The sequence below is a fragment of the Ictidomys tridecemlineatus genome, chromosome 11, assembly GCF_052094955.1.
Source record: "Ictidomys tridecemlineatus isolate mIctTri1 chromosome 11, mIctTri1.hap1, whole genome shotgun sequence".
In the NCBI taxonomy this organism is placed as follows: domain Eukaryota; kingdom Metazoa; phylum Chordata; class Mammalia; order Rodentia; family Sciuridae; genus Ictidomys; species Ictidomys tridecemlineatus.
The window spans coordinates 54,756,922-54,777,771 of NC_135487.1; the positions used below are offsets into that span (position 1 = coordinate 54,756,922).

Below are 20,850 nucleotides of genomic sequence, written 5' to 3' on the forward strand. Positions count from 1 at the left end.
ATAATTAACCTTTAGCACAAAAGCCTAATTGAGACACAATCTGTTTTATGTTTTTGCTACAGCTGTCATTTAAAAAAGTACCATGAATTGGATAGCTTAAACAAAGAAATTTATTTTCTCCCAGTTCTGGTTGCTGGAAGTCCAAGATCAAGGTTCTGTTTGTTTGGTTTCTCCTGAAGCCTCCCTCCTTGGCATGCATGTAGCTTCTCTTTGTGGCCTCATGGGGTCTTTTCTCTGTGTATACATGCCCCCTGATCTGTGTCCAGATTTTCTCTTTATAAATATACTAATCAGATTGGATTACAGCACACCATAACAGCCTTGTTTTTTTATTATTTATTTTTAAAAAATGACAGTGGAATGCATTACAATTCTTATTACACATATATACCATGATTTTTCATATCTCTGTATATCAGCCTTGTTTTTTTATATATGTAATTTTTTCTTTATTTTAAAATTTTAATTTATTATACATGACAGAAGAATTCATTACAATTCATATTAGACATATAGAACACAATTCTTCATATCTCTGGTTGTACACAAAGTAGAGTCGCACCATTCTGGACTTCATACACGTACATAGGGTAATGATGCCTTGTTTTTATTGTGTATTTAAAAGTCCTACCTCAAAACATTTCATTCCAAAGTCACATTCTGAAGTGCTAGGGGTCAAGGCTCCCATATTGGAATGTAGGGAGGGCACAATTTACCTTATAGCCCAATCTAGATTGGATCACTTTTCTTTAAAGCTCCTGATTACTAGATATGAGACTTTAGTTAAAATGAACCAAATAAGTAGTAAGAGGAACTGTCATGTTTAGTAATAGGTAATGATTTTCTGATCAAGAACCTGCTTATTATTTTAACAAACGTAGAAAGCAACTTATTTAAGTATAAGATTTTAAAAAATCTTTGTTTAGTGATGAGAGATATTTTAGATTAGGCCACTAAACTGATATGTAATTTCTTATTTATTTGTCTGTTTATATAACTTTATACTTTACAAATGCCTATTTACATAATGATGACAGTGTAGTAGCAGATGTGATTCTAGGCCAAAGGCTAATAAATCATACATTTCCCATTCAATGCTAGCAAAGTAAGTTCTGGTTGATTATATTTAGAGTCTTCTAAGTAAAATAATATTGCTAAAAATATGATAAAAGAAAGTATACACAAGAAACAAGGGTTGTTTTATTCATGATCATTTTTGTCTTCTGACTTTTCTATTGGAATTAAGCAGGATTTTAAAGGAAAATAATGTTTTCTGTTTTTCTTCTATATTTTCAGATAGACTCTTGTTGGAAGCATTCATGATATATATTGTTTTAGAAATTCGGTTATCAGTTTTCTTTGGTGCATATTGCAGTGTTTATTATTATAGCGCCACCAGGCAAATATTCCTCAATTCATTTTGTGAAATATCTGATTGAGTCATAAATGTTCAATTATATGCACTTATATGTACAACTGGGCTTTTGTTCATTCAGTATCCACTCAGCTGCTATTTTCAGAAGGATTAATGTGCCAGAAATAGTGCTAAGCACTACCCCTTGTTGTTTTATTATTTTTTACATAATTTCCCTAAGCAAACTCCAATTTATCTTGTCCACATTGGGCAGTAATTCCAGTTTTAACGAGTAGTTTTTCCCCAAGATTATGTTAATTTCATGGTCCTCAAAAATTGGGATTTCACAGACCAATGATATGCCTTTTAAACTAAGATATACTTTTATTAAAGCAGTAATAATAAATTTACTATCTATTATCAAAACCATTTTATGAGAAGGAACATCTTAATAGCAAAAAAGATGCCTTAATGAAACACATGGTAAGTTGCTTATTATTCTCATTTCCCAAGTGAAAATTTTGTAATCAAACTTTGGGAGTCACTTATCTATAAAACAGAAAAGGGAAAGAGAAACCATAAATAATGAGAATACCAATTTGAAATCCATATATAGAATAGCTCCTTTCTTCTAAACATGTCAATACTTTTGTAATTAAAATCTCAGAATAGATTGTTGTGAATATTTGAAAGAATGACATTTAGTTCATTTAATAAATATAGATAAGTAGAAAAAAATCTTTTAAAAAATTGTCAGATCATCTACTCATGGCTTTAATATTCCAACAAGGCTCTTCAAGTCATTTAACAAAATGTATAACATAAACATTTCCCTAAACATTAAAAAGTAGACTCTCAAAAGGGTTGTTCTGTTGCACAGAAACTTCAGATCCTAAAGGTTGATCAATGTTGATAAATGCCTATGATTTTAATGATAGTAGAGTTATTCAGTTATACTGACAAGCACCAAAAATTACTACATGATCCTTTTCTATGTCTTAATTATTTTAAAAAGTAGATGAAAGAGGGAAGGAAAAGAAGAGAAGGAAAAAGAAAGGAAAAGACAAGATTTTAATATTCAACTAGAAGCAAAATCACAATGATTCATTATGTGTAGAAACCCACAGTCAGTTATAAACCCCAAACTTGATCCTTCAGCATGTGTGTGTGTGTGTGTACATGTGTGTGTGTGTGCACCCGCGTGCACATGTGCACTGGGGTGAACACACACCCATGTGTGCTTCTGGTTACTGACCTAAATTCACACTGACCTAATTTCCTCACGAGCGTTTCTTTATTACTAATGGTGATAAATATTCTTGAGATATGATTACTCTATGATTAATCTGAAAGACTGAAAGCATAATAATATTTAAAGTATAATGACTAATCCAGAATATTGTAATTATATGAGACAACAATTTACTGGAAGCTTAATAGAACTGTCTTATGAATAGATGATTTTATGTAAAGAATTACCAGTGCTTCTAGATATTTCTTATGCAAAGGATTCTTTCAGGATGACATAAGTAATCATATAAAGACTATTAGAGGGTTATCTATGTTGTTCAATTTGAAAGTACTGTGAAGACCCCCCAAAGGCCTTTATCTAAGTGCTGTGGTTCTGACCACCACGAGTAAAATGTGTGCTATGTTTTCCTTCTGATGTATCTTGTATGTATAAAATATTGTAAGGGACAACATTGAATTAATTCACCAGAAATGTTATTATCTTACCTAAGTCTGCAGAGAATGTTGACAGGATAAAGGACGTGATGAAAATTAACAGAAGGAGACTGGAGGGCTCATGTAGACAGATTTTCTTCCTATTTAAAAAGTTTGTCTTTTAAATAGTCATGCTGAAATAATCAGGTTTGCCATGTTATCTTTCAGACTGTTACTTTTCAGGGCCTTCACCAGAGTCACAGGCTTATTTATCTCCTTGCTTCCTCATAGAACATTTCTGCCAAGTGAAATAAATTATTTTGATTTATTAATATTAGAGAATTACAGAAATCTCTTACTTTAAAATCTATATGCTTCTTTATTGATTCTTCCCAATGTTGCCTCATGGCAGCTATTTTTCAACTCATCACTATTATACTAATGGTATGGGCACTTAATGGCTTTTACTTGAGCCTCAAGTACTAATATAAATGCTTAGCAATATTATTCTAATATAATACAAAAAAGTCAGGGCTAATAGAGGTCTTATAGTGTAGATATTTTAGAATCAGTAAAATGTGAATCCTGTCTTCTCTGCTTCCTCTCTATGCCATTCCAGGCAACTCATGTGTTTAGCATTTCTAAGGCTAGTTTATGATATTTTTAAAATAATGGCAGTATCTTAAATAATTTCTATTAGCTTCTGTTGCTTTCTTCCAAAATATATTATCATGAATTTGTTTAAAAATATGTGGTTTTTATTATTGTCAGCATGAAACACTAAATGCTCTAAATATCCTAAATACCCTACTGTCTCATGAAAACAACTTAAAAATGGATAAAATATAAATTAAATTTCTTTAAATGTGTTACTACACTGGCTAGAAAATGAAAAAGTAGCCAAAACTTAAATCAGCATAAACCCCCTAGAAGGTGGATAAGAATTGAAGATAGAGTTTATCCTAAGGGTATTTGATAAATCCTTGGGACTGGTAACTCATATTTTAGTGACTGCAAGTCATCCCTCAGTCAGGAAATGAAGATTAGACATTCTTTGAAGCAAAATACAACCCAATGAGGGCCTCAAAGAATCCTTAAAAATAAACATCCAAGAAGATCTTATATTAAAACCACAAAATACACAAAGAAGCCAGAAATCATAAGAAACCTATTGCTGTATATCAGAGTCAGCAGAAAAGAGAATCTGAAGAATCATATCACAAATTTTTTAGATACTGGAATTTTCTAAAATGCATATGTTTCAAGAAATATGGACGGAAATGTGAGAGAAAAGGACAGGATTCTATAAAACTAATAAGGTTGATTTGCCAAAAGAGGATAGACAGAATTAAAGAAGCCAACCAGGCATGATGTCACATCTGGAATTACAAGAGCAGGGCTAGGGAACTTTGACCCTGCATGTTAAAGGGAACCTAGAAAAGGAGAGTTCACAGTACACTGAGAGAGTTATCTCTGCAGTATAGAAAAGGAGCCATCAGTGTTGGAAATAGCACATTCAACTAGCTATGGGGTACAACCATTCACATTTAATTCTCCATCTACCAAAGGCAACTTTCAATAAGAGATGTGACATGTGGACATTTTTAGATGAACAACAATTGAGATGGTTTAAAAATTGCCTGAAATTTAAATTGCCTTTAAAGAAAAAATTAAAGGGTGATGTTCAAAATTAAGGTAAGTGATCAAAAATAGAAGATACAATAAAAAACATTAAGCAAATATTAAATATATGGATATATCAAGACACAAAAATCATTACTTATGAAGTACAAACCATAAAAATTAGAATGAAAAAGGAAAAAAAATTATACTTCCGAAGAAGAAAGGTAAAAGAGAAAATCTATGAAAGTAGAAAGCATAAAATAAGATAGTAGACATAAATCCAAACTATTATTAATAAACCTGACAAAGGAAATTACATTCTGCTTAAATCTGAGTGTTTTATTTAAATGCTGGATTTAAAATATCCATCAATACTTTCTTTCCAAGAGAAGTAGCTCAAATACGAGAAACATAGTAACCATGCCAAAGTATGGAAAATTGTATTGTAGGCAATTCTAGAGATACTGAAATTGTATCATAGACATAATTTAAAGCAAACAGTAAGAAAACTTTTATTTATTAAGACATTAGAACTTATATATGTTAAACAATAAAGTATCAAATTATATAAAACAAAGCATGACAGAACCATAGGAAAAATGGACAAATTCACCATTGTATTGGTGAAAGTATTCGAATTTCTTTCTCTACTTAATGGAAGCAAAATCAGCAATACTTGGACTAATATACATTGTTTTTAAAGCACATGTGGAGTTTTACAGTCAGTAAACAAGGAATTCTCCAAAAACGAAGATGAAACTGATGTGGGGATGTAGCTCAGTTGGTGGGGTGCTTGCCTCACATGCACAAGGCCCTGGGTTCGATCCCCAGCACCACAAAAAGAAAAAAGTAAGTTAATAATGACTGGGGTAAGAAAAATAGAGCTTGTCAAGGAAGACCAAGATGGAGTGGGATTGGGAGAGCTGCTGTTAGTGTCGGATCAATTGTAGTTGTCAGGAAAGGTGTGATTAAAAGAGAAACCCTGAATGAAGACCCCAACCTGGTGTACGAATTCCAGAAAGAGGTCACTACCAGAGAAAAAGTCTGCATCTGGAGTACTTGTGTTTGTTCAAGTTCAACCAATAGAACATGCACAGTGTGTGAACACATATGACAGGTGAAAGAAGGATATGGGGGGAGGTTGCAGGCACACACTCAGGGTTCCATTGACCACTTTAACCACCTTAAGGACTTTGGTCTTCTCTCTGAGTAACATGAGAAGTCCTCAGAGTGCTAGGAGCAGTATAGTGACACAGTATGACTCACAGTGTGAAAGAACCCTCTGACTGCTGAATTGAAAATAGACATAGGGAGGAGAACTGTATCAGACAGGCTGTCCATGTGCTGTAGCATTCCTTTAATGGATAATGTATTTACATACCCTCCAATTAAGCCAAAAGAAATTAATCAAACGGAAAGGAAAGCAATCTCCTGTGGCCATGTTAGGGGAAGGAACTGGAATGAAATGCCAGGTGCAGATTTTTAAATTGGCGTGCATCTGGTGAAGTGTTATTTTCTAGTGGCCTGACAAATTTTTAGGAAAAGCAAAAAGATGTTTTTAATGTTCCTTGAACTAGTGTACAATTATTTAATATCCTTCTGAGCAGTCCAGGCTGTTAGGATACTCATTCCATTTCAAATAGGAACTTGATTGAGTTTTTCCCAGAAACTGATCTTCTACGTACCTGAGTCATTTTGATTCTTCTTTCTCTACTAAAAGTTTCACCTTCTCATCTTAGTATAAAATACTAAGAGTTGTGCTTTAAAAAAAATCATAGACATTATGATTGTGTTCATGGTGTCTTCTTTTTTCTCATCAATGAGTCACAGCCATCAGAGAGTATTCACTTGACTAATTCTAACAGTTCATTTATTTTTAAAAAATGCTATATATTGCTCTGAGCGGTCAGCATCATATGTAACCATTCTAGAGAATTTACGAGAACCTTGTGCCAGCACTCAAAAAGCTCTTAGTGTAGTCAGTGACTGAGAACCACTGCCTTGTGGGCCAAAAGACAGCTCAGAGATACTTCATGTATGGGATATAAAAGGAGAGCAGGATGCAGGCAGAATTCCAGGGAAGCATTTGTTTGCATCTCAGAATTATGAACTAGGAAGCCATCATATTCTACCTTATAATATAAATTTAGATATTTATGCATATTTTGAAAAGGTTGACATTTTTTTCTTATTCACCAACTTTGCCTATTTCCCTTTGAGAAAGGAATTCATGCTTTTCTTACAAAATCATTACATTCCTTTCACATACATTTTTTCTCTGTGTTAAATAGAGACTCTACATGATAGTAGTTTCTTCTCAGAGACATAAGACCCAGGTGAAGTTGGAATTATATGGACATAATTAGAACAGCTGTGCTTAGGTGGGAAGGTCAGCAAGGATCAGAAAATCTGAGCTCAAGTCTGGCTTTGCTATGGACTTTAACTTCTTCCCAAGAGAAGAAGTGCACAGGGTCTTTATTTTTTCCATCTACAACTACAAATTGTAGTTGTAGATGGAAAGAATGCCTTTATTTCATTTGTTTATTCATTTTTCTTATATGGTGCTGAGGATCAAATCTAGTGCCTCACGTATGCTAGGCAAGCACTCTACCACTGAGCCCCAGCCCCAGCCCCAGCATAGGGTCTTTATGAGAATAAATAATATATCTAAAGATGTTTTATAACTGTAGACACATTAGCATTCATAAGGCATACATGTATTTCTAACACCATTAATTCAATAATTTGCTCAATCATTTAAAATAAGCAAGTAATCTTCTTCAGTGTTCAAGGAACTATGTTATGTTCTATACAATAATACTACTTGGGCAATAATACCCCAATCTAGTGTAAGATGTGTGTAGGTCCCTGTAATAGGATAGAGACTTACAGGAAGTTGGGAAATTGGGATGAAATTGTAGAAGGCTTTTCAAAGGGAGCTAGGATTCATGATCTGAGGGCCACAGTTTTCTCATTTCATAAGTATCAAACAATGAAAAGAATGATGACCAGATTATATTAATTTCTACATGGAAGGTGATCATATTGTGTTTCTATATCTTACCTTATTCCAATACCAATTTTTTAAATAAATGGCTTTAACATGTCATTAAATTTTCAAAATGGTGAATAGTTTGTATACAGTCTTTAGAAATATTATTATAGAGTAGCGTTAATCTTCTTAACATAAAATACTTTATACTTTTATGAAAACATGTAATTTTCTATATTTTAATATCAGTTTTATTTTATGTAACTAAGTTGACTCAGTACTGGGTCTTCTCATATTTTTTAATTTTTTGGTACCAGGCATTGAATCCAGGGACATATGACCACAGAGCCACATCCCCAGCCTTATTTTGTATTTTCTTTAGAGACAGAGTCTCACTAAGTTTCTTAATGCCCTGCTTTTTCTGAGGCTGGCTCTGAACTTTTGATTTTCCTACCTCAGCCTCCTGAGCCTCTGGGGTTACAGATATGCACCGCTGTGTCCAAGAAGTTCTGACTATTTTTTAATTGTTTTTCCTCATTGTCAGCTCCATTCTTGTTCTTGGAAGTAAAATAAATACTTGAGTGTTTTGGATGTAATGAGTTATATCTTATTTTGCTTCATTATATTTTTGCCATTCTTTGAAAAGCTCATTCATTTTTATAGACAAATATTTCTATGAATCTATTCAGTTAATTTATATAGTTTTAAGAAATTTATTTTCTAAATATCTGAGTTTAGTGAACTAATTGGTTTGTTTTTGTTGTTGTTTTGTGATGTAGGTAGTGAACATATTATGGAATCTTGCAAGTAAGCCAGTTGTTTCTTAAGTATCTTCACTAAGGGAAGTATACTCCTCCTTTTTCTTACCAGATCTGCTAATATGATTCCTTCATAAAGGTAGCAGATTTCTAGAGTGCTATTACTGTGCAATAAGTAAAATCATCCCAAAATCTTTCTTTAAAAAAATAGGAGTAAGGAAAATCAATGTAAGGCCAGATCTTGTGAATAGTGTTCTTTCTGAGTTAGTGAGGAGCTTTACTTTTTCCACATTGCTATACACATTAATTTCATAAGTTTTTTCCTGAAACCATTGTTTACTACAATATCTAAAAAGGAAACTATATAGCTTCCACATTCCTGTTTTGATTTGTCATTTACAAATGGTAGAAGCAATATTTTTGAGTTCATGTGATACCCATCTATTTTGAATTGTTTCTCTGAAAATAATAAAATGGACAAATGTAACATTGTGCTTGCTCTTTTCCAAAATTTGTGACATGGCAATGTAAAAACAAGTTTCTCCTCTCTAAACTACTGCTGACCCTTGTTCCATTGGTAAATGATTGTTACCTTTCACCTCAGACATCCTGATTTGTTTCCAACTCTGACAGCACTTCACCTATCTCCCTGTTCTGTAGGGCATTTCACGCTTTCTAAGCAGGTTAGTGTGGTGCGAGAGTGTGGTTTCTTTTCTCAATAATCTTGCTGTTTAACTTCAGTTTGTCCTTATTAAGGATCAACTCAACATATTTGGCTGAGATAATTGGGTATTGATTATTTTTGCTCTGTCATTTGCAGTTCAAATTGGATCCTTATGAACACTTGAGACTCTTCTCAGTGACTGTTTGTATGCTTAATATGCATGCTTTCAGCACAGCCCTGGTCTGAGGTTTGGCCCACTGTGTTTCAGGCTCAACTTTCCTTAAAGAATCCCATTAGCTCACTGATACAATAAAGCATTTTTCGCTGCTTCTTCAACTCTTTCCTCCTTTTTCTTGAGTTCAAAGCCAAATGAGGGATTCTGGAACTCTGGGGATGTGACTTGATTTCAGTGCTTTGTGAGAATGGATGTTCATAGCATGCTGCCCTTTAATTTTTCTCCTTGTCTGGGCAAGACACAACAGATCACTGTTATTGTTCAAATAATCATTAAGCAATCTTATGCTTCCTTTTTTTAATATGGATGCTTAGGTTCATATTTAATGCCTTTTAAAATTTTATTCTAGCTTTTATTTCTGTTGAGTTTTAAGATCTACATAAGCAAATGTTTTTATATATATCTATATACACACATATATGTATATTTATATATACATATATATATATTCTTTTTTTCACCAGTTATATGCTTGGTAGGGGCTTCTACACATGCTGTGCTCTCTAATGCTGTAGTCACAGTGCTTGTTGAAAATTGAAGTAAATTGAGATTCAGTAAGGCTGTAAAAACTCTAAGTTTCAGTTTCTTAGTCATTCTAACCACATTTCACATGCCCAATAGCTGCATATGGCTAGCATGGGTATTGAACAGCACAGATACTAAACATTTCATCATCACAGAAAACTCTGTTGCCTTTCCTACATAATAGTTAATAACTCTAGAGTCAGATATATTGGATTTAAATCCTGACTTGTACACACTCCCTATATGATCCCAAGCAAATCACCTACCATCTCTGAGACTTGGATTAATTAGAGATAAAATTATGATGACATAGAAAATCATGGGCTGGGGTTGTGGCTCAGCGGTAGGGTGCTTGCCTCGCACGTGCGAGGCCCTGGATTCGATCCTTGGCACCACATAAAAATAAATAAATAAAATAAAAGGCATTGTGTACAACTACAACTAAAAAATAAATAGTTGAAAAAAAAAGAAAATGTATTACATAAAGAACCTAACATGGAATGAAAGGTGTTTTTTAAAACTTCTTCCTAATAGTTTTATTTTCTTAACCCCACTCCCTCATCCTCCATTGAATTAGTCATTCCCTATTTTCCTCTTTCATCTGGTATAAATCCCTTTCAAACAGATCTTTATTCACCAGCCACAAACCCATCCCAATCCACCATTCCAGATCAATCCTAACTTGCTTTCTGATCTGTCAGAATCTGTTAATCATTTCACTATTGATATTATCAGCCTTGTAAATGAACAGTCTCTAGGTTTCTCTGGTTGACCACCAGGCAACCTGTCAAGGCTTTGATTGTATCTTTTTCATTCCTCCTTTCATTTTTTTTATGTGCCTGTTGTAACTGCAGACCCTCTCCAGGCTCTTACTCCACCTCTGTATCAGTGGAGAACTTTATCATCTCAGTGAATCTGTTGAACTTGCCTCCTCTACATATCTAAGTGTGTATTTTCTATTTTCAAGGGATCCTAAATGCCAGTGTCTGGACAAGTATAAGACCAGATACTTTAAGAGGACCTGATTAATGTAAAAAAAAAAATACATCAATCAAGTCTTGGCTTTAGCTGACCGAATTAAAATCTTTAGTTCTGGGAATGGGGCATTGGGATTTGCTTAAAGCTTCTCGGGTGATTGTGAGACTTAAACTAAATTGGGGTAACACTATCTAGAGGGTTATGGACACCTTGTTCATAACCTCTGAATGTTATTTCATGCTGTTATTTAGTCTCAGTGGTGGACATGTAGGCTGTACTTTTCAGAGCTCCTCAATAAATTGTCAGAGCATTTGTCTTGCCTGTGGTCATCACACTTAATCTCTCCTTGCTGGAACTATTAACACACCCCCACTGGTGGCTTGCCAAGCTAGAGAGCAGCAGAACAGCTCCTTTGCATTGTCCTGGCTGTGCTCCAGATTTCATTCATGGTCATCTTGGTTGACCATTTAATGCTAACCATAGATCATGTATGATACTGGTCGAAGAGTTCAGGCAGCCAGGAGGGCAATCTCAAGAAAATGGAAGTCACATAGTTATATAGCAGTTTGCAGAAAAAAAGGTGTGTGTGTGTGTGTGTGTGTGTGTGTGTGTGTGTGTGTGTGTGTGTTGGTTACTGGGTATTGAATCTAGGAGTTCTTTACCATTAAGCTATAACCTAGGTCTTTTTATTTTTTGAGACAGGATCTTGCTATTCCTGAGGGTATCACTAAATTGTGAGGCTGGCCTTGAATTTGCAATCCTCCTGAGTTGCTGAGATTACAGATGTCCAACACCATGCCAGCTTTGTCAAACTTTTAAATGGATTCATTCCCTGTCCAGTGGGAACAGCATTTAGCATTCTAAAGAACAAAAGGATTTTTAATGTTTTATAATTTTTTCATCTACTAGTATGTAATATACATAAAAGGGAATTTCTTCACCCCACTTATCTTTTTGACAGTTCTTGAAAGCTCAAAATGTCATTGATAGACATGAACAAATCAGTGGTAATAACAGAACAATTAAAACTCAATATGTAATCAGTGGATTAACATATAAGCAAGTAGGGGCATAGTATTAATTTTATATACTACATCTTATATGAAAAGCACTTATATATAATATGTATTAAATATTAATGTGCTTAAGAATTTTATATAATGAAATATAAATTACAAAATAGAATCTCAAGAATTCAGTCTCCTAATGAAACTATAATATATACCCATGGATTCATGGAAATAATGGAATAAAAAGCAGTTAGAAAATAAAAATCAGAAAAGATAGGTTAAGTCTTAGTTGAGCTTCTCACATCCTGTGTGTGGCAATGAGTGTCACTGAGCATTTCTGAGCTCTATTTTCTCTATCTTTAAGAATACTGTTCAAAGTATTAAATAAAATAAATTGTAAATGTTAACATATTATAAATATTTTCATTTTTCTTATAAAGGTGAGATGTCACTATAAATTTTGAAATATATTCTAAAAGTTTTGAGAATGATAGGATATGTAGCACTTTAGTTAATCTATAGGAATAAAAGCCCACTTTTTGTCCATCTAAATATTTTTATCAGTAATCCCTTAAGTCTTACAGATAAAAATGAAACACTATTTTTTCATCTCTGAAAACTGGCAATTCATATACATGGATGTTTCATGTTTCTGTACAATACCTAGAACATTTGTTAGTTTTTTTTAACACACTGGACATGTAAAATGTTACTACATTATTTCATAATTACTTTTGTTGAATCTGACTAATCACAGCTACATGAGCTCTTGTATTATGACTGCCACAATGCAAGGCATTTTACTTGTGCAAATACATCTACTCCTCACACCTACAAGGCTGCTAAAGTTATCCTCAATTTACTGATGAGAAAATAAAAGCACAAAGTATGTAAGTTTTCTTAAAATCATCCTTTAAGAGGCAGAGTGGAAGTTGAGCCTGGGGATTCCAGAGGTAAGCTCTTCACATTTCCTCCATGCTGCATTGCTAACCTGGAATAATCTCCAGGATATCCACTTGTGGGTGTTTCCAGCAGGCCTCCTCTGGGCACTGATCCCTGGGAGGCTGAGTGGGGAATTTTGGATGTTAACAGGAACCATGTAGGTGAAAATCTCCCAGTCTTTGGGAATACTTTCTAATCTCAGCCATAGCTACATGGTAATAAAATCAGTTTTGTTTTCACATATTAGATAGTCAGAGATATAAAATAAAAAATAATAGCCCTATCAAGAGAACGGTTTACATATATTTCCAAGTGGGTAAGTTGTCTCTCCCTACCAGAGTATAATCATGGCAAATAAATTCATGTTTAAAATTACACCACAATTTTATGTAGACATTTGCATGTGAAGGTTATATATGATGTATTTTACAATTTTGAGGTTGGAAATACTAGTGAATAATTACAAGTTCGCTTAAATTGTTATTAGATCATCATGGAAATTCATGTATTTGCTGAAACATATAATCAAAATTGTTCACTGAATTAATTCAAGAGTCAGAAACTAGAAAATTTGAGATAATTTAGTTGGCATAACTAATCTTCATGATGAAACTGCAGAGGAGATAAGTAGATATATCCATACTTACATACACATATATATATATACATGTGTACATATGTACATACATACATACATAAGGAATTTGTGTCTTCAAATTCTCACTTGGTTTCCTGTTTTTGTATTATCCTAATCTCAAGGGAAATAACTCTTTTTCTCACTTGAAATGAGCTTCAAGGGAAACTAATATTCAAGGTATTATATATTATAGTTTCTTATACTTTACAAAGTCATAGGCATATTAGCATGCACAAACACAGCAGCACAGTGGATTGATTTCATTTCTTTTATTTTGAAGAGTGTTTTTAAGTGCCAATTATAGCTTCCCCAAAATACAGTGTTATGTTACGATTCTAATACAAAAGGCTATTTCATATTTCACACTATTTTAAATATCACTTTTATAATATCATCATTTCCTAATTTCCACTCTGAACATCAGAAACAAAGTCTTCTGTACAAGTACCCCTAGGAGACCCTCTATCATAATATGCATAATAACCATAGTTTTGCAATGGCATACATTCTATGAAACAGGATAGTTATCAAAACACATGATATCCTGATTTAGAATAATTATATAGATATTAAGAAGCCATAATTATATTTTCAAAATGTAAATAAATACCTTGAAATTTTTTTATGGATGTTAAAATCCTGAGTATAGAGGTATTTTATGTTTTATAAATAAATGGAGGGCACATTAAAGGTGCAAAACTATAAACTTTATTGAAAACAGAAAATGCTAACCACAAAGTGCGTGCTCTTAAAGATGCTCACCACAGTTGCATTCGATAAATTTGTCCTTTTTGATCCTCAGCACCATGCTAAGAACTGAGAAGTATAGTTTATCCATTTTTCATCTTTAAGAAGTCAATTATTATAATTAGAAATCTCTTCAGTTTCATTTATTAGCATGGAAAGAAAGCAACAATTCTTCTCTTGAAAATTGGTGTTTGAAAAGTCAGTGAAATATATTCTCTTTCTAAAAGATAACCTTACTTATAAATATGTTTACTTCAACTATTTACTTATTTGTTAATAGGTTATCTTACGTTGGGTTGGGCTGCTATAACAAATTTTCATAGATCATGTGGCATAAATAATAGACATGTTTTTACGAGCAGTTTTGAGGCTGGGGATGTCATAATTAAAGAGTGTGTAGACGTATTTTCTTATGAAGGTCCTCATTTAGGCTGGTAGATGATGGCATCCTTCTTGCCATGTCTTCCTGTGGTAGAAACAGCTTATGCCCTAGTTTTTATCTCTTATCTTATGTGGACCTAATCCCATCATGAGCAGCTACCCTCATGACCTCCTCTAATCTGATTACCTTCCAAAAGGCCCACCTCCAAATACCATGGGAGTTGGGGCTTCAATAAATCCACAAACATTCTGTCCATAACAGTCTCTAATTGGAAAACATGCATGAGTTTTGTCCACATGGTGTTTTTAATTTTTTTTTTAATTGAAATACCTGGAAAACTCGTGTACTCTCCATTAGTTCCTCTCATTTCCTACCATCATATTATTTGTCAGATACTCTTAGTGATGTTATCAAGTTTCTGTAAGTACTTGAATTTGTGACTGTTTATACCATTTAAATTGCCAGGATTTATCTAGATTTTGCTATTAAAATACACTTTGAATTTTCTCTTACAGGATGGAGAATCTAATAAGGGGAAGAAATCCCCCACAATATCAGAGAAGTCCTTGTAAAGAGGTTCGTGCAGCACTTCGGAAGAGGCCTGAAGAGGAGTGTAAGTATGTTTAATAGGATTAACTGTGTTCTAGATAGATCTTGGTGAGTAGAACAGTGAAATTAAAGGTTTACCTTTAAATGTTTAGACAAGTAGGAGAGGTATTCAATAAATATTTGTTGAATGGAGTTGCTTTTTAAAAACAAATAGCCATGTCCTACCTGAACACAAGCATTGAGATCTTTTTCTGTTTGTTTTTTTCTTGAATATGTCTCTGTACTTTAAGATACTCGACTGATCTTTGGATTCCCTGTTCAGATGAAAGTAGAAAAGGCTACACAATCTACCAAATCTTTCTTAGACACACATATCATGCATATTAATGGTTTTAAGAAACTTAGAAATAAGGAAACTTTTAGAATGTGCTTAAAATAAACATTTTCCAGTGTCCATTTGACCACAGTTTTTGAAACTGAAAACTCTGAAAACCATTGTATTACTAAAGAATAAATACCCAAGGGTAAACACAAATCCCTCTGTCAAATGGAAACATTTGATTTAATCAAATTTAAGAAAAAAAACTTTAAATGACAAAAAAATTATCTGCACTTTGCCTTAATACAGGAACTTGCATTTCTTAAGGATAATGATGATTTAGTAGGTTCACTGAAGTATACAGTATAATAAACTTTTAAGATTAAATTGGGATTTTAAATTAGTTTAAAGTACACTACTGTGGGCAAAGACTGAATATATTAAAGTTGAGCATACACTTCTCAAGGATGTATTTTTTTGTTTGTTTTGTTTTATTAGAAAGTCAATAAATAACCTTATTGAGGTGACATCTATGTCATTCAATGTAGCATTGATTTTCTTTTAATTTGCAGATTTATATCTTTTACACTATACATGATGTCCAATTAAAATTAAAATTTGAAAGTGAGGGTAGAGTTCGTGGCATTTGTAACATGAAAATTCTTGTACCAAAGTATTACTTCTTTTTATTGGAGGTATTCAATAAGCAAATGCCATAAATCATAGGAAAACTTTGGAGTGTCTTCTTAGTCCCTGGTATAGTTCTACAAACTTCATTTTAAAAACTTAGAAGGAATTTTTGTGGATATCCCTAAAATTCTCATTGTGTTGATTCTCATAGTGTTGTTATTTAAAATGAACATAGTGATGTTTCAGGGATCTTATAGTAAGTTATGGAGGCAAATAGTTGGCCAACTGTGGGTTTTCATGAAATCCAACATGATATCTATTTCTGTAAATAAAATTTTATTGAAACACTGCCATCATCTACTTACTTAGGCATATATAGAATATTTTCACACTACAAAGAAAAATTTGAGTAGTTGTAACCAAGACCATTTGGTCCACAACCAAAAATGATTATCTGGTTCTTTATAGAAGACTGTTGAACCCTGGTTTTAAAAATAGTTTTTTTGAATTGTGGTATCCAGAATAGCAGCAGTTGCATCATCTGGGGGACTCAATATGCATATTCAATAGAAATGTATATTCTAGGGTTGCAACCCATACCTACTGAATGAAAAACTCTTAAGAGCAGGGCTTAGTAATCTGTGGAAGAAGTCCTGTGGCAGATCATGATGCAAACTCAAATTTAAAAACTGCAAGCCTAAGTAAAGTGATTCTAATGTAAGGAACATACATGAAGTTACCTACTATGTAATTAAAAAGGTAAGTAGTCTGTTGCCTATGTTATAAATTTTCAATGGAAATGAAAAATCTGTACAATTTTATTCTCTTCAGAGATATCATCATCCCTTGATAGTGTTGTTAGTATTATGAGTAGTATTTCTTGTTCTTTCATAGAGCATATTAATTCCTGAAGGAAAAAGCCACCATCTTTTTTGTAATAGAAGTAGCAAATCATGGTAGTTGAGACTATTACCTTTACAGACACACAAAAGTATTTATTCACTAGTGTGACACTTAATATAACCATCTTCTGGACCCTGAATATTATGTTTTTAAATCTAAGACTTTTAAATCAGTTCACTTATCTAAAAAAATAAGCATAATGATGGAGACTACCTTATAGAATTGTTTTGAGAATTAATAAATTCTACCTTATAGGCTTGTTTTGAGATAGTTGTGTTAAGTACTGGATACAGAACCTGAGACATAACAAGTTTTATTTTTTTTTCCTTCTCTGTCTCTCTTTGCTTGTTATTATTATCTTTCATCAAACTAATCTTTCCATTAAGGATTATAGGGCATGATTTTGATAGAGAAATATAAATCCACAAAAAATTGTCACCCTATTTATTTTTTAAAAAGTATGACAAGGTACAGGTTGTAAACAAATGCCATAAATCCAGCTTTCTTGCGGCTGTGTTAGATTGTAATCAATATTTGGTGGTAATTTATCTAACACATGATGGAGTTATTTCCCTGTGATTCTACAGATTCAATGTAGGATTTTACACAAGGCTTTTAGTTTAACTCCCAAGGAAAACCACTGCCTTGGAAAATTATAGAAAGTCAAATGGCAGTGACTTCCTTTTGCTAAGAATCTAAAGAGTTTGTGGAACTGTGATCAGTTTATAGGATTCCTGAGATTGAAGGGAGCCCTTTCTCATTTAGAGAGGTTTCATGCAGGAAGGTTTTTCTAAAGAGCATAGTTCATACTGTTTTCTTTTTATTTTGAACTCATTCACAATATTTTTAATCTTAAAATAAACATTTTATTTTCTAAGATTAGCTATATCAACAGCAAATATAGCTCTTAGATGTTTATTTAATGTTAATTTCATCCAGTTATGGTGTATCTGGCATAGCCAAGTAAACTTCCAGTAAAAATAAATCAATTCTTGTGGAAAAAAAAAACTGAATTTTAAGCATGCTTGAGTTATTTCCTATTAAAAAACAAAATAAAAAAAATTTCCCTCAACCTTATTCAGCTAAAGTCATACATTATTGTTCTATTCCCAGGCAAATCTCCCAAAAGAGCTGTCTATACACGCTCCATTTACTTAGTTTCCACTCATTCCATCAAACAGGTCCAATCTGGCTCCTACTCTGTCACTCTACTGAAACAGCTTTCATTCAGATCACCAATAATCTCTTTATGTTGCTGTAATGGTTTTCTATTATTATGTAACAAATTACATTAAGCTTTAGTGGATTTAAAAAAACAACAACAACATTTATTATCTCACAGTTTCTTTGGGTTAGGAGTCCAGGCACAGATCTCTGCTTCAGGATCTTACCAGGTTGGAGTCTCATCAGAAGCTCAGTTGGGAAAGAATCCATTTCTAATTGCACTCAAGCTGTTAGCAGAGTGTATTTCTTGGTAGTTGGATGACTAACTCTCCCCTCCTTATGCTGTAAGGTTGCTGTAAGTTCTAGAGACCTTCCATAGTTCCTTGTTGATGGACATTCTAAATATGGCTGCTTTCTCTCTCTTCCACTCCCCCTTCCCTTCCTCCTTCCTTCTCTCTCTCTCTCTCTCTCTCTCTCTCTCTCTCTCTCTCTCTCTCTCTCTCTCTCTCTCTCTCTGTTCTTGGGAAGAAATTCTTGACCTTCTTTTAAGTGCTTTTACCTGATTCATCCAGAACCACTCAAGATAACCTCAATTCTGATGAATTAAAAATCAACTGATTTGGGACCACAGTTACACCATTGCCTTTACCATATCGCCATTTCTGTTGGCTAGTAAAAAGTCCCAGTTTCTGTCTACATACAAGGAGCAGGGATTCTACATGGCTAAAACAAGGTGGAATGATGATCATGAGGCCATCTTGGCATTCTGCTTACCATTTTCTGAATTCTTCAAGCAGGAATTATACTTTTGATACATTCCTCCTTAAAAGTGACATGGTGTGAATGTTTCTACCCCTCCAAAATACATATGTTGAGGCCTAATTACCAAAGTGATGTTATTTATTAGGAGTGGGACTTGGAGATATAAGTAGATCATTAGGGCAGCCCTTTCATGAGTAAAATTGGCATCCTTACAAAAGCAGCCCCAGAGAGCTTCCTCATACCTTCCACCATTTGCATAAACACCTACAAGTCACCACCTATGAACCATGAATTGGCCTTTACCAAGACACCAAATCAGACACAACCTTGATCTTGGACTTTCCAGCTTTTAGAAGGTGAGAAATAAATTCTCATCGTGTGTAAGCTACCTGGTTCATAGTGTTTTGTCATAGCAACCTGAATAAACTGAGACAGAGCTCCTCTAAGGCCTTGGCTACCATAACACAGTGCTCTCCTAGTTTTCCTCTGATCTCTCTGGTAACTCTTTTCCATACTAAACCTATTCTTTTTAATTATTACATATTAGAATTTCTAAAGGCAAGTTGAAGTATTCTTCTTTTCAAATATACTGCCTCCACGACAACCTCATAACACTTGTCAGTTCTTCCTGTAATTAGAGGACTCACAGAATGATCTCTCCACCCTAGACCTCTCTCTATTCAGTCAGATGTGTACTTAACACATCCTCTTGGACATTCCAGAGTGCCTCTAATTGAACAAATCCTAAAAAAAAAATCCATGATATCATCCTTAAAACCCTAAGTTCTTCCAGTATTTTTTTGTATAAATGTCAGGTGCTAGGTTTAGGTACTAATCACATAGGTTTAAAGTATATAAATCTAGGAATCATCTTTCATCCTCATCTTCTCACTTTTCCTCTTCACTCTAATTTCAAGGCCTCTCAGTTTTACCTCCTCAGTATACTTTGAATCTGTTTACAAATGAACTCTGCAAAGATTCTAAGGTTCTACCAAATACTCTCATAAGAAACATTCCTGAATACAGTGATAGTAGATTTTCATCTTAAAATGGCCCCCATGGCTTTCCATTTGTCACTCAAAAAGACAAAAAAGCTTTTCTGCAATTCATAAGGCCTTGCAGAGTCCTGCAACTACTGGCCCTGGTTCAAATTCATCTCACACTTAATTCCTTCTCCTTCTTCTCCAATCCCACTGGCCAGATTATTTTAGTCCTTGAACATAATCAGTGATAGAAGAGAATTTTTTCAACTGGTGTAGACTCAGAGAACAACAACAGAAAATTATCCTGGAAAAGAAGAGGATGCCTTTGGAAAAAAATAAATGTGAAATATTCAAATTCTCTAGAGAATTGAAAAATTTCAGTGATCACAGGAAGATAAGTGTTCTGTGAAGTAACTTCAAAATAAGCAATATGGGGAAAACAGCAACTTTTTTAAAGGAAAAGGAAAAACTAAAAGGAATATCAATGAGGAAAGAAATTATATTTTAATTATACTTTCATGTTTCATGAAACATGAAAAGCAGAATTAAAATTTTCATGGGAGTCAAACAATAAGAATTAACATTGTGATAATATCAGGAATTTGAAAAGGAAATATTGGAACTATTTCATGAATACAGAGGAAAGATGAACAACAATAATGAAGGGAATGACATGTATGGAAAAATAGAGGTGGAAATCCAACCTAAGATTTTAGGTTTTCCTAAGAAAGAAATTAAAACAACTCAAAAAAAAATATTACTAAAGACTTCCTTAAATTTACTTTCTAAGTTATTAAAACATCTGCCTACATCTAAAAATGTCTGATTCTGTACCATACTAAATCAGCTCCATGAGATCCATACCCAGGTACACCCAAACATTTTAAAGTCACACTGCCAGTTCTTCAGGAAGTAAAAGCACTGTCATATTCACCTTAATGAAGTAATTAATTAGTTAAGAAATAATTAATTAATTTCAAAGATGAAAATATTCCACAAGAATCTGCTAGCCAAAGGAAGAAGGAAAG

At 33.5% G+C, this 20,850-nt stretch overlaps 1 protein-coding gene across 9 annotated transcripts in view; it reads left to right on the forward strand.

The window, feature by feature from the left end:
• Positions 1-20,850, forward strand: part of Lrrc7 (leucine rich repeat containing 7) — a 516,598-nt gene that overhangs the window by 81,536 nt on the left and 414,212 nt on the right. For 8 of the 9 annotated variants that reach the window (XM_021731075.3, XM_040288837.2, XM_021731076.3 and 5 more), the window contains exon 2: positions 15,028-15,125. In XM_021731075.3, the coding sequence (XP_021586750.2) occupies positions 15,028-15,125 (98 nt within the window). Of the gene's footprint in view, positions 1-15,027; positions 15,126-20,850 lie in introns of those variants that run through there. The other variant, XM_078026488.1, reaches the window with a different exon arrangement.